Source organism: Hypomesus nipponensis, chromosome 12, assembly GCF_054491055.1.
Source record: "Hypomesus nipponensis isolate SF chromosome 12, ASM5449105v1, whole genome shotgun sequence".
NCBI classification, from domain to species: Eukaryota; Metazoa; Chordata; class Actinopteri; order Osmeriformes; family Osmeridae; genus Hypomesus; species Hypomesus nipponensis.
The window spans coordinates 13,984,085-13,998,677 of NC_140372.1; the positions used below are offsets into that span (position 1 = coordinate 13,984,085).

General features: G+C 45.3%; 1 protein-coding gene across 2 annotated transcripts; it reads left to right on the plus strand.

The window, feature by feature from the left end:
• The first annotated feature begins 1,850 nt into the window (after positions 1 to 1,850).
• Positions 1,851 to 14,530, plus strand: LOC146261626 (insulin-like growth factor-binding protein 5). 2 transcript variants are annotated; one of them, XM_084667524.1, is made up of 5 exons: positions 1,851 to 1,950; positions 12,132 to 12,169; positions 12,322 to 12,474; positions 12,579 to 12,698; positions 12,966 to 14,530. In XM_084667524.1, the coding sequence occupies exons 1-5, from the start codon at positions 1,941 to 1,943 to the stop codon at positions 13,095 to 13,097; spliced, it is 453 nt and encodes a 150-aa protein (XP_084523650.1). In that variant the 5' UTR covers positions 1,851 to 1,940; the 3' UTR covers positions 13,098 to 14,530. The 2 variants fall into 2 exon arrangements, with proteins under 2 accessions (XP_084523650.1, XP_084523649.1); XM_084667523.1 differs by lacking the exon at positions 1,851 to 1,950 and adding an exon at positions 8,351 to 9,117.
• The last annotated feature ends 63 nt before the right edge of the window (positions 14,531 to 14,593 follow it).

Genomic DNA, 14,593 nt, shown 5'->3' on the forward strand with positions numbered 1-14,593 from the left:
TGAGTCATTCACACGCACGCACAAACAAACACACACACATGCGTATACACACACACACAACAGCAATACCCCCTGGGAGACATAAAGCAGAGTGATGAAGGGGGCAGTCAGTCAGCCGACAGTCGGTTTTTGGTGCCATTGTGTTATTGTGTAGAGAAAGGGGCCTGAAGTGAAGTATAATAATGTGGAGACCAAGAGAAAAATGGATGAGGAGAGACGAGAGCCATGAGCAAGTGCAGAGTGTGTGTGTGTGCGCGCGTGTGTGTATGTGCGTGTGAAGATATCTCATACTCTACCTTTGCAAGTCACACAGGCCCCAGGACACACTGAGGCAGGACTAAGTTCAATGGGTGGTAGCATTGGCACGAACCCCATAGCACACACATACAGAGTTGGACTGCAGCCAGCGCTGCAAGGTAGGGAGTGTCAGTAATGTCATGACATCACACAGCTGTCCCAACCATTTTATACATATATACTGCCACCCCCCCCGTCCAAACTCCCCCAGCCCCCCTTCACCCTAACCCCCCTTCACCCTAACCCCCCCCCCCCTTCTCCATTAATATGTATATTTAATGCTGTTCTGGCTGGATGGACTTAACCTTTTCATATATTTCAATGATGTATTTCAACATACAGTACCACCCTCTATATGTCTAACATGGGGCTTTTGAAGTTGTCAGTTGAAGTCTGTTTTAGTTCTTACTTCGTCCTACTCTTTCTCAGACCACTCTTTCCCTCATTTTACTGTCTATTTCCCTTCCTCTTTCTCGTTTGCTCTCTCTGTCCACACTGTCCTCCTACAAACCAGCTGTCCATTTTCCCGCCTCATGTGCTTTAACTGAGTGGTTCTCAATGTGGGGTCCCCGGACACCTCGGGGTCCGCGAGCCATAGCCAGGGGGTCCGCGAAATAATTTGACATAAATTATAAAATTGTAGAATTGTGCTGTATAATTAAAAAGTTAAAAAATATATAATAATCTACAGATTGGTGACCATTTGCACCAATAAAATAAGCATATAGTGTCCATTTAAGAGCACAAAGGCAGGGCTAAAAATAGCCTGGTCCTAACCAGACCCTTGTACATTTCATTTGTACAGAGGTTCTGGGATCACTCCATTGACAAACGTTTACTTGCTTGAAGGTGGGTCCTCTGTTGAAGTTTAAAACTATTGGATCTGCCCAGAGCCACTCTGATTTGCCATAACCAATCGCAAGCGCCAACTCCTTCACCACTACTGTAACGAAGCTAGCTGCCGTAGCTGGAAAATCAAACTTTTCCCGAACCCCGTGGGGAGGAGGGCCACAACATCATGGCCACCAACAAAACTCAGCAAGGAATGTTCTTGCTCCGGCTTTAACCTATGGATATTCGGCAGCGTTGCCACAACCGCAGAATAGTTTCGCTCGCATCTTCCTCCGCCGCCATTACTGAACTACTCAAACTAGTGCACAACATTAACATCATCATCATTCTCAGCCACTCCCTCTGTTCGCTGATTGGACCTACAAAAAATGTGTTTCTGGAAACCGACTTCAGAGCCTAGCTCCCAGACCTAGTACAGAAGCAAAATCCAAATTGAGCGGAAGTACGTAGGAGGGCAAAGCCAGGCTACTGCAAAGGTGTCCAGCAGGCTGTTGCGTGGCAACGATTTATTTAGGAACTATACTTTCCAGTGGCGGAAGAATGCCGGTTTATTATTAAACTATTTTGTTTCTAATTGTTTTTATTGGTGAAACCATATTAAATATTTGTAGTAACAGTTTTAGAAAAGCAATAAGCCCCACGAGACCGTGGGATGCGCTGATTTTAGAACAGGTAAGGGGGTTTTCGGCACTCCGCTTCGCGTCGTGCCTAACAACTCCCCTTACCTGTTCTAAAATCAGCGCAAACCACGGCCTCTTGGGGTTTATTGCTTAATTTAACTGGTCGGCTCCATGACGGCGGGTAAGTAGCCAGCTCCTGAGACTTCTCACCAAAAGAACGAAGGGGAACCTTCGATTAAGACATGTTCGTAGATACCAAAAAAAAAAAGTGAAAAGTAGCCTCAACTTTCCTAGACCTTTAGCTATGGCACTAATGCTGAAGACTCTCTGATATAGCTGTCGTTCTTACTACAACGGCGTAGGTGTACATCGTTGCTAACGTGTGCTGATGTTGTGACGTTGTGTGTTGACGTTTTGACTGTGCGTATGTGAGAAAGACGCGTGAGTGACAGAGAGACGGAGGGAGAGCAGGGAAAGGAAATGCTGCTGAACGAATACGCTGCGTGTTCTAACCTAAATAGTGTTAAAAAAAAATGTTTTACAAAATGCAATATGTAGTGGCCGGTGTTGATTCTGTGGCGCCCCGCCACAAATTAAAACCGAAACCTAATTCTGATTAGTCTATGTGTGGGAAACACTGTGTATTTAAAAACATATTGTGTCTGGGTTCTCTTCTGTAAATACTAATGGAATTTCTGATCTGTGAACATATGCACTTTCTGTAAAGTGGCAGGTCAGAGAGCAAGGCTGTCGGAACTGAAGTGAGTGGTCATCGATTGCTCCTGCCTGGGGAAATAGAAGAAATGTTTAGAGTTAGAGAGACCGTAGTCCAGCAAGTTAGAGGCCCAGTGGTGGTGTTGCAGAAGGGTATTGAAGGGTGGTACGAGAGAGGGGTGGGGGGCTTGAAACAGCTAGAGGGTCTCGACCTTTATAAATTCATGTGAGGTAGCCTACCGTGTGTAGACTGAGTGTGGGGAGGTCAGGATCGGGGTGCAACAAACATCAGGAATTTTCAGCCTTGAGTTTGTTGTGCACGACACTGGTATACAGGGGCGCCGTATAGGGGGAAAAGTTTAGACAATTCCTGAATGACAGGGGACCAAAAAAAAAAAGAAAAACAAATAGAAATGATCATTTTTTTCATGGGGCCCAAAATTCCTGGTGGAGCCCCTGATGGTATATGTATACAGTATATTGTAAATACAGTATATTTACAGTATATATTATGTACATTGTATAAACATACTGTATACATACTCCTATGAACCAAAACATTATGCTCACCTGCCTAATATGCTGATGACCAGCTTTGGATGGGACTTGTCAGTCCAGCACATTTACATTTATGCATTTAGCACACACTTTTATCCAAAGCAACTTCCAACAGAGAGCTTTACAAAAGAGCACAGGTCGCTGATAATAACAACGAGGTAGTCCCAAACATTGCAAGCAGCCAAAACATGAAGCATACATTGTGAAAAACTAAACAAGTGTGCCAAAGGGAAGACCCATAAGAGCATGCAGTTATATAAGTTACAAATTAAAACGACATAAACCCCAAAAGTGCAAGACTGTACCAGTAAAAGAACAATCAACAGTAAAATATTTCACAGCGAGTACAAGAGTTAACTTTGTTATAACGAACCTACAAGAGCAACAAGTCTCTCAATAAAAGTCATTGTGATCCTGGAGGAAACTAACATCAGGTCCAATCAAGCATTCCTAAGTGCCGTTGTACTCCCGGAACAAGTCTTGAGCCTTTTCTTGAAGGTGGGGAGACAGTCAGTGTCCCTGATGGAGGTGGGGAGCTGGTTCCACCATTGTGGGGCCAGGCAGGAGAAGAGCCTGTGTTGGGACCGGGCAGTCTTGAGCAGTGGGACCACCAGGCGGTTGTCTGAAGAAGACAGTAGGTGACGGGTGGGGGTGTAAGGCTGCAGGAGAGACTTGATGTAGTCGGGTGCAGTCCCGTTCACTGCTCGGAAGGTCAGTACCAGGGTCTTGAATCTGATATAGGCATTGACGGGTAGCCAGTTGAGAGAGATGAGGAGCGGGGTAACATGGGAGTGTCTGGGTAGATTGTAGACCAGGCAAGCCGCTGCATTCTGAATCCTCTGAAAAGGGCGGGTTGCACATGCTGGGAGACCAGCGAGCAGCAAGTTGCAGTAGTCCAACTTGGAGAGGACCAGTGCTTGGACTAGCAGCTGGGTGGAGTGCTCAGACAGATATCTCCTGATCTTCCAGATGTTGTAGAGGGTGAATCTACACAACCAGGAGACTGCAGCAATGTGGGCCGTGAAGGAGAGCTCGTCATCCATGGTCACCCCAAGGTTCCTGGCAGAGGATGAAGGGGTCTTCGTCGCAGATCCCAGGGTGATTGACAGATCGTGGGAGATGGAGGATTTGGCCGGGAAGTTCTGTTTTGGCGAGGTTCAGCTGAAGGTGGTGCTCGGTCATCCAGGCGGAGTTGTCTGTGAGGCAGGCCTCAATCCTAGCTGAGATCCCCAGATCGGTCTGGGGGAACGACAGGTACAGCTGCGTGTCGTCAGCGTAGCAGTGGTAGGAGAAGCCATGGGAGGTGATGATTGGTCCAAGTGAGGTGGTGTACAGAAAGAAGAGGAGGGGTCCAAGGACGGAGCCCGGTGGGACACCAGTGGAGAGCTGGCGAGGGCCTGACAGTTTGCCTCCCCAGGAGACCTGGTAAGATCTTAACAGGTAGGATGAGATCCACTGGAGTGCAGTGCCAGTGATGCCCATCTCAGAAAGTCTGTAGAGCAGGATCTGGTGGTTAACCGTGTCAAACGCTGCAGAAAGGTCCAGCAGAATGATGACGGATGACCTGCAAGCCGCTCTGGCAGACTGGAGGGCAGTGGTGACTGAAAGGAAGGCATTCTCTGTGGAGTGGCTAGTCTTGAAGCCTGATTGGTTGGGGTCAAGCAGGTTGTTCTGAGAGAGAAAGTTTGACAGTTGGTTAGAAACAGCACGTTCAGAACTGTAGTTCTGTAGGACGGCAGGGTTAAGGGAGGGTTTTTGTTTTTTTTAAGGGAGGGGTAACTCTGTCCTGTTTGAAGGCAGAGGAAAAGGTGCCGGAGGTAAGAGAGGAGTTTAGGACATGGAGAAGAAAAGTTATGATGGAGGGGGAGATGGTTTGAAAGAGAGGGGAGGGGATAGGATCAAGTGGACAGGAGGTGGGGCGATGAGAGAGAATGCCTCGGATAATGTCTGCGACTTTTTTCTCAAAGAAGGAGGAGAAGTCGTCTGCTGTCAGGGTGGAGGGAGGGGGTGGGGCGTGGGTTAAGAAGGGTGGAGAAGGTAGAGAAAGGTTTGTGGCACATCCCACAGATGCTCACTCAAATTTGATCAGTGGACCAGGACAAAACCTTAAACACTTGATCATGTTCCTCAAACCATTTGCAAACAATGTGTGCAGTATGGCAAGGTGCATGCTGAAAGAGGCCACTGCCATCAGGGAATAGCATTGACATGAAGGGGCAAGGGGTGCAACTGCAACAATGTTTAGGAAGTACTCACCACTGCTCACTGGGAGCACTTTGTCATTTCAAAGATTCTCTGATCCAGTCATCTGGCCATTACAGTTTGGTCCTTGTCAAAGTCAAAACTCCGGCCCTGACCTCTCAAGTTTTATCCAAACATTTGAAAAATCCGGGAGACATGGGTGCTGCTGGTGTTTTTGATTGGCTGGTAGGTGGCATATAACTGTATAACTCGAGACAGCTCCCAACTTGGCAGAAAGCTTACTCCATATGCCTGATCCTCGTCCAAGTCATGCGCCCAATTGAGATGCATGAGTCTCACGGCGAATAAGTGACACAAGAGCCTTGCTTCTGCCTGTTTCCAAAACCTTGACTAAAATACAGTGGCGGTTCTAGACAAATTTTACTGGGGGGGGCCATGGGGGCCCAGTGTTTAATCAGAGGGGCACATAAAAAAACGGAAACAAAGGATATTTAAACGTTAAATAGTCTACGTTAATTTTGATTTACATTAAAATCATACAAAATGCTCTGGCTCTCCCTCTTCCAGTTCCTCAACTCTCTCAATACCTTGATATGTTTCTATAACTTTTTCATTTACTGGGGCAAAAAAGGCTGCAATGTCCCTTCCTCGGTTCATTATGACTATTAGACAGTGACGCGCAGTCAGGGCAGGCAAGGTAGGCACTGCCTACCCTGCAAAAATTCAAACGTAAAAATGTTTATTAAATCATTTTATTTCATAAACTTGTATTTTTACTGATTATTCTTGTGATTTATATATGCAATATGTGTGTTATTCCAATTGTTTAGACGTTACGATGACAAATGTAGCAGTTACGCATAATCAAATACAACAAAATGGTAGAATAAGCAGTACTTTTACTGTCCATTCATTGCGGACGACAAGCAAAAAACTCATGTTGCGCATGCGCACTTCGATCCTGTATTCTTTAACATGTACGTCGAAGGGCACAACTCTTCTGTGCCTTTGCACGTAAATATGTTATGCCAGTAATCATCTACGTTACGTATCAAACATGGACCAATTAAAATTGAGATATTACTGGACATTTGCGCAGCTAACGTCATTACATTGGCTACGTTGTAAGTGTAATCCCCGCAAAATTCAAGTAGAAAAAACTGCAGCGGTGTCTGCCAATATTCAGAGTTGAGGAATTTCTCCAAGCTCGATTTTATTCAAAAAAGGAGTTAATAGCAAGAGGGAGGTCTACGCCAGACTTGATGGGCCACTGCAGCAAAAGGGACAACATGTTTTCGATTGTTTCAAACAGACTGGTATGGAAGAAAAGATTGGCTATGTGGCTTTGCTAACGTTCAGCGGCTGTAGGCTACTGCTTGTACTGTTTACTGCGTTTACTATTTTGACATATTAGCCTAACAATAAATTTGGTAATCTGGCTTTCATAACTCAGTGCCGAGCCTCTTACTGACATCACTGCTACGGGAAGAAGAAAAACGTGTAACGTTTTGTTTCAGTCAACTCAGGGGGGCCACAGGGGGGGCCAGGGTCATTTTTAGAGGGGCACTGGCCCCTGTAGGCCCCCGTGTAGAAACGCCCTTGCTAAAATAACTGATTGTTTGCTTACCCAGACTGTGACATGTGCCCCTGTTTGGCATATATATATCTGCAGTATGTAGTATAATACAGTATAGCCTAAATGTTGAAAAGGTAAATAAAAAATAAAAAAAACATTCTCCTTACAGTCACGCTGGCAGTCTAGCATGGCTAGTCCGGTAGCCTAGCAAGGGTTTGCAGGCAGTTGAAGGACTAGCGTACGGTGGCCGACATGTGCAAACACACTGCAAATTAAGAAAACATGCAAATAGACAAACCACAAGCAAATTAAGAAAACATCTTCATTAATTTTACAACACATGCAGCACTGCATGAAGTCAGTCCATAGTCAAACGCACCTATTGATAGGCCTACCGTTGTTTTTTTTCTCCCTGTTTTCCCGCGTCTTTTGTCAAGTGGGTGATTGGGGTTCAAATCTCACTCAATACACCAGTGTGTTGGCTAATTTACAAAAGTATTGTATTGAGAGTCCTATGAAACACTTTTAATAAATAGTACAAAATGCTACATAAAAGCAATACTGAATTCCCTTATGATTAGTTTCATTTATATAAATGTACTTGCATCCCCTCACATTTTACCCTTTAATAGGCCTATTTGTCAATCCAAATATTGACAGTAAGCCTACGTGTAAACATGAATTGTCACGAAACTAAATTAAAATCCATTCTGGTTTAAGCTGTACACCCACTTCCGGCATCTCTCTGAAACACCAACCGTAGCTGGTTGTAACAATTTCTTGGAACATCCTCTTGTATGATCAGTGAGGTCACATTCACAATAGTCTCTCTAGCAATTTCTGAGCCAGTTTAACCGACCACATGCAGACCCTCGTTAAACCACAGGTCACACTGTCCACACTTTAACCATGACCAACTCGGTCTGTCAGGTTCACATCTACTCTTTGCACTTTTAAATCATGCATCTTTGTCAAGGTCTGGAACTATACCAATCGGAACATTGGCTTAGGCTACAACACAGCATCCCATACATCTATTTGTCATCGGATTTAACAACAGCAGTAACTAGGGATTTACTGAGATGTAGATGGTTTGCATCAACACCTTCTTAAATTGACAGAAACCAAACAAACAAAAAAATCTTAAATACGTCTGGGTTTTATACAGTTAGACTACACTAAAACAAATGACTATCTGTTTTTTTGGAAGAAGGGTTAGGGATTGTGTGAAGGTGATTTTGTCAGGGTTCAATAACTGTTAAAGAGAGAAACAGCCAAATTCACATTCAGTGTCCACACTGACAAATCACTGTGTTGTAAATCCTCGCTGGACTGCGTCGCAGTCATAGGGAATTGTTGTAGACTATTTATTTGCCCCTTACAGCAACTATCCAAGGGAGCCTGCTTGGGAACGTGCCAGCACCCGCCTTGTAAACCCAATCGGAGATGACAGGCGCGCCGCCCCTTTCAACGTCGTTTGACATACCCATCCTTTCTGGCTTTGCCTCTGGCAGTTTTTAAAAAGCCAAGATCGAAGATCCAGATCACATTCAAAGTTTAAACTACACGAGGATAGTCGACGGAGATCCCTCTGAGAATAGAGAGGTCGCTACACAGATCTCTTGGAGAGTATGTAGTTTATGTGCGTACAGGAAACAAGGGTACCAAAAAGACCCAGGGGTATTAACCCTATTTTGAGACCATTTCTGTGGTTTACAGTTTGACCTTTTGCATACTTTTTGCATAAGAAAGTAGACTCGTTCAGAACACTGCCGTTAAGTGCGCTAAGGCAAGTGTTGCAGTGAGATAGGTGGCGTAGTCTACACCTGTGGATGCTGAGAAGCACTTTGGACATTCGTTGGAAACCCCTGATGACAAGACGCATAACAAGTAGTCTACTCCATTACACAAAATAAGCAGTTGATAGCAGTGCAGGGATTTTGGAAGAAGCAACATTTCAAGGGAAGATGTGGAGGAGTTTTACTCTCCTAGTAACGATTCTCCTGAGCGAGTATAGTTGCGGCTCGTATGTGCCGTGTGAACCGTGTGACCAAAAGGCGCTCTCCATGTGTCCGCCGGTGCCGATCGGATGCCAGTTGGTGAAGGAACCCGGTTGCGGGTGCTGCCAGACGTGTGCACTCACTGAGGGCCAATCTTGTGGTGTGTACACCGGGACTTGCTCGCGGGGGCTCCGCTGCCTGCCGAAGAACGGGGAAGAGAAGCCGCTGCACGCGCTCCTCCATGGCAGAGGAGTTTGCACAAACGAAAAGATGTACAAATCGCTGCATACTTCACGGGGTAATCACTTCAGATTTGTTCTTTATCTTTCTTTTTTAATGCCTGTACTTATACCTTCAAAGACACTATACATTGATAGTTGTAGCCTAGTTTAATTAGGAATTCCATTCTTTCTTTAGGCTTTATGAAATTTGTTCATTTTGTGGGTTTCCTATTTCGGCTGAACAAGATTAAGTTTACCTCGAACAATATTTATTAGGCTCGAACGTCTGCCATATAACTCGTAAGTACAAGTCTTAGTAAAGTCCTCATTCATTAGTCATGATAATTAGACTCTTTATCGTTGAATCACGCCTTGACTTTGTTCTTACACGTGTTCACAACATCCTGTGTCAACATACCTAAATGTTAGCTGCGAGCGTAATGGCCTCACGACCTCAATGACCATTGTACCACGGTCGCGGTGGATCCCCACCAACCTGTCATCTCAGTATAAAGTGCTGACATCAGCATGCTAACTGAAACCCGTTTTTTAAAGAGAAGGGCTTCTTCGTGCGAGTGACCAAGTGCCTCGGGGCTCGAGCTAAATACATGAGACACCCAGAAGATTATAGGCATCTTCTCCGTGGCACCTCGCGCCTTTCATGAGCGGTATATTAGGGACCGTCACAGTGTCTGCCGCGACCCCGACCTAGTCACACCGGCGCTGTCGTAAGTATCTGAGTAAAAAAAAAAAGGATGCTTATTGTTTTTTGTGCATGTGTGAGTGGATTGTTGGTTATTGTTGGCATAGGAGAGCAACGTTTTCTCTCCAGTTGTTTTCTACCTCTCCCCTTTGGCTACCCACCCTCCTCTTTCCTCAGCTCCCTTCTGCCTCATGTCCTTTCCTTACTGCCTTTCCTCCTCCTTTTCTATCCCTCTCCCTCCTCTCACCCTTACCCGCCTCTCTCCCTCCTCTCATTGCTCCCCCTCCCTCTGTGCAGTGATCAGTGATTCAGCAGAAAGTATGTTTCTCCCTGATTCCTACTCTGCCTGCACAGTGCATCTGGCTGTCTGTGTCTATTTGTAGCAGGATTTACTGTAGTAAAAATCTTCTCATTTCCTGTTCTGTGTTAGTGCACAGACAGATATAGGGAATACATTAATTGACAAATAAGAAAGAGCGAAGTAGAAAGGAAGGGAGAGATCAGAAGTATTTTCGTCATGTGTAATTCTAAGTGGGATTTCCAGGGACATGAATGTTTCCAGAAAATCCCAACACTGAATCCCTAAAAAAAAACAGGAAGCAAACAACCTAAAGAGAGAGACGTGATCCATCAGCCATGAGATTAGAGCTTCGCAGGGCAGGGGATTAGGACATGATTGGAGTTTGAGATGCTGGCTCATCTGTCACCCCTCTGGGCCTTCCAGAAAGAACATTGTCAGCGGAGGAGACCAGAGGAAAAGGAAGAAAAAAGGAATTCTTGTATTTTCTGAGAAAAAGCCGAGATGACGTCACTAGGGGAGATTTTCTGGGTGATGACCCTGTTTCACTGGGCAGCTAGGACGCCGCTTACACGCCACATCCTGGAAGAGGAGAATGGAGTAAGGTAGGGGAGGGTGGAGAAGGGAGAGGAGGAAGAGAGAGAGAGAAGAGGCTGCAGAACAAAGGGAGGGCATGCGGGGAATATGATAGAAAGAAAGGAGGGATGAATGGAGACGGGGAAGTGGAGGAATTATATAGAGAAAGGAACATTGTTATCATAGTATTAGATGACAAACAATTATGCTGAAATATGTTCAGCTCACCATCTTCAAATCTAAGCATGAATTCTATCACTACCCTGATTGCAAGAGAGGTGGAGGCAGTTATAGACCATAGAGAGAGTGATAGCAGAGAGAGGGAGTTAGAGAGAGCAGAGAGACAACAATAGAAAACATGGAAAGAGCAAAAGACAGAAGGTATTGAACTGTACTCTTTCAGACTCGTGAGTAACACCACATGCATGGTTCTGTCAGTGGCTTAGAAGTCCTCCATTGGTTTTGACTCTGATGTTGTTGACTGATGGTGTTTGGTGTTGACTCAGATAGTGTTTGGTGTTCACTCTGATGGTGTTAAATCTCTCATGATTTACATGAGTGCTCTAAGCAGGCTTGGCCTTCTGAGTTACACTTCTTGTAGCAGAACTCAGTGGCGTGAACCAGCAATTAGGAAGACAGGTTAACACTATCGCCATCTAGTGGCATCATCTTCACCATAAGGAACAATCAACTCTTTCCCAACTCAAGCTCAATGACAGCCAAGCTCATTTCGCCTTGTGCCAGTGAATACCGGCCTTCCTGGCGCGTTCACGTAATGCGTTGCGGCAAGTTCCAGTACATCGTCAATGAAATGGGGGATGGGGGGAAAGCCGAGGGGCGGTGAGGAGCAGCACGCGGTGTGGGATTCACGTGTGGTGGGATGTAAACATAAGCGGAGAAATGGTCAACTTGAGAAACGTTTTGGTGACGCCAACCCAACAATGGACCCCACACAACGAACGACTGGTGTCCCAGTGCTGTAGGATCCATTTGTGTCTGATCACTGAGATTGAAACCAAAACGCGGTAATGCCATCTTAGCCATCACGAACCTTTCGTTTGCTAATTGTAAAACAGACGATGCAACTGTACCAGGTGTTGTCGCGTCGCTCATCTGTAGAGCATCCGCAATTTCATGCCCTCTTCCCCATAAACACCGTTCCAGCCATCTTTGCCATGGCACAGGTGGCACAGGTGGGCTGCATCTATACTTAGGAGTGAGTTCGACCAACCACTCGGTTTAACAAACAAGGCCGATGATTGCTAGGTGTCTAGACAGTTAGCTGCATGTAGTTTCCTCTCACTTTGTGAACAACCACACAGAGCAGTTAGCTTGTAATGGCACAGGGTCGCACAGCATGACATCAGTGAAAGTGCGACTGCACCATCGCACCCTCGCAGTCTGAGGCCGGGGGAAACACTTAATAGATATGTTCTTGATGGAATAATATCTGATCCGTTGTCATTGACCCTGTGTGACTCTAACTTACTCCCTCCCTCCACCTCGCTCCACAGCTGGGAACTCTCCTGACTCTATCCTGCCCCAGGCCAAGGTGAGTCTACATGAGTACCGATGTCTCACGGATGTATCTACTACTGTGCTGCTGGTTGGAGCATTTGGGGGATTTGGGAAGTTTCGTGAATTCATGAAGCAGTTCTTAGGTGTCTTTCCTTCTTCCTCCCTCCCTTTGTACCGTATTTCCAGGTACCCCTGTACAGCAGAGATGAACAAATGAGTAGTAGGAAGGCTCAGGCTCTGAGAATGGCCATGGAACGCAAAAGACAGAAGGCCAAGATCCACTCTGGCTCTGGCCTCGACTACTCTCCCCTCACCATAGACAAGCTGCAGCCAGAGATTGTAAGTCCAGTTCCCATAGGCGCGCACACACACACAGCAGTGCACGATACGAGCCGTGTAGTAATACGTGACATAGTTGAATTGGATGTGTATGTGTGTGTTAGGGTCCCTGCCGGAGAAAGCTGGATGGGATCATTCAGAACATGAAGCACACCTCTCAGGTCATGGCCTTCTCCCTCTACATACCCAACTGTGACAAGAAGGGCTTCTACAAGCGCAAGCAGGTACTCAAACACACACACACACACACACACACACACAAGACTAGAATTGATTGTGACAAACCTTTCCTTCAAAGTCCAAGTATTTCCACAGAAGCATGCTGTTTGTCTCTCTCACTTCCGCTCACTCACTTTACCTCTCTTAGTACACTATCTTCCTCCATATCTCTCTCCTCTCCCCCTCCCTCTACCCCTCCCTTCCTTTCTCTTCTCCCCCTTTTTTCCACCCTCCCTCCCATCATCTCTGCTTCTTTATTGCCCTCCCTGCAGTGTAAACCGTCTCGCGGACGGAAGCGTGGGATCTGCTGGTGTGTGGACGGCTTTGGCGTGAAGCTCCCGGGAACTGACTACAGCGGGGGAGACATTCAGTGCAAAGACCTGGAGACCATCAGCAACAACTAATGAAAGAGAAAGAGAGACAGAAAGAAAGAGGGAGGGATAAAAGACAAGTAGGAGGCTGGCTTGGTGATGTTACGCGCAGCTGATTCTCCTCTAGTTTGAACCGACTGACAGAAGTTTCTGACCCCTTGATCCTCATGTTAATCAAGCTCACAAACGTACGAAAGCTAATCAAGTCAGGGACTCTAGAAAGTAAGGTGTGGAAATATGTAATTGTGGTGTTCTGGACTGTCACTGATTTTGAACAGACAAAACCTATATTATATTGTCCTAGATCATTGGATTGTGTGTAGGTACTGACATAGGCTGGACAAAAAAAAATGGTTTTAAACAATGTATATTTCAGTCCTCTATCTTAAAGTTTATATTAAAGATAGTTACATACCAGATTCTATTTTTCAAATCTCTTATCTTGTCCATGTAATCTCAATGGGAACCCTCTATCTGGGCCATAGGATTCAGGGACGCATTTATAGGGGACTGTCTTCTCTGTTCAGAAGGGTTCTATGTTCCTTCAAAAGACTCTGGCCCTGCTGTCTCTCCCAGTGCAACGAGAACAGCTTTCATCACTCCTGTCACTCTTTCAGCACTTCTAAGTGTATCTGCCTACCATGCATTCTCCTACGATATTGTCTGTGATGTTTTGAAGCACATTCCTCTGTACGTTCAGTTCCCCTTGAAGATTAGTCCGTGATGTGTCTTGACAATGACAGAACAGGTCCCACACACAGCCCAGCAGACAAGACTGCCTCCCATTTACCTAGACAGGACAGACCCTGACCACATGCAAAACACCCCCCACCCGAGAGGCCCCTGATCCCAGCCCAGGCAAATCTGTCTCCACCCTTGCTGGCCGCCCTCTCTCTGGAGAGGTGAGGATCGCTGGGTTTGTATGTAAATCTTGGTCCCTTCTCTCCTATTCCACTTTGAATTTTGATTTACATACAAATCCATCAAGTTGTTGAACAGGGGCAGCTGCAGCAGAGAGAGACTTGGACCTAAGATTGGTGTAACTATTTTTGGAAATAGCTTGTCAAGAAAATGTATATCAGGTTTAAGATTGCTATTATATTAAAGCATTACATTTGTCAATGAAACTGCAGTCGTAAAGTAAAAGCCCCATCGTCCAGAGTTTTGTTGTAGGTTATTATAGTGCTATAGTGACACAGGCTCCTCAGCCCATGGCTTTCGACCAAAGAATCACTAAACAAAATATCTCAACTCTGTCTTTGCCTTGATTAGGTAACGTAAGACAAAAATGATTGATTACGTAAGACAAAAATGCAAAGATTTCTCAATATAAAGAAGCATATAGATTTCCATGTCTTATGTGAATATCACAGTGTAATATTTATTCTGTGTGTAATTTATGTAACCTTGTCTTTTTTTGTAATGGAAAATCAGTTATTTAAATAAAGTCATGTACTCAGTTATGTCAAGGTGTTCTGGAGAAGTTTCATTCAAGCCAGATGGAAATAAAGACATCTGTGTGAAATTAA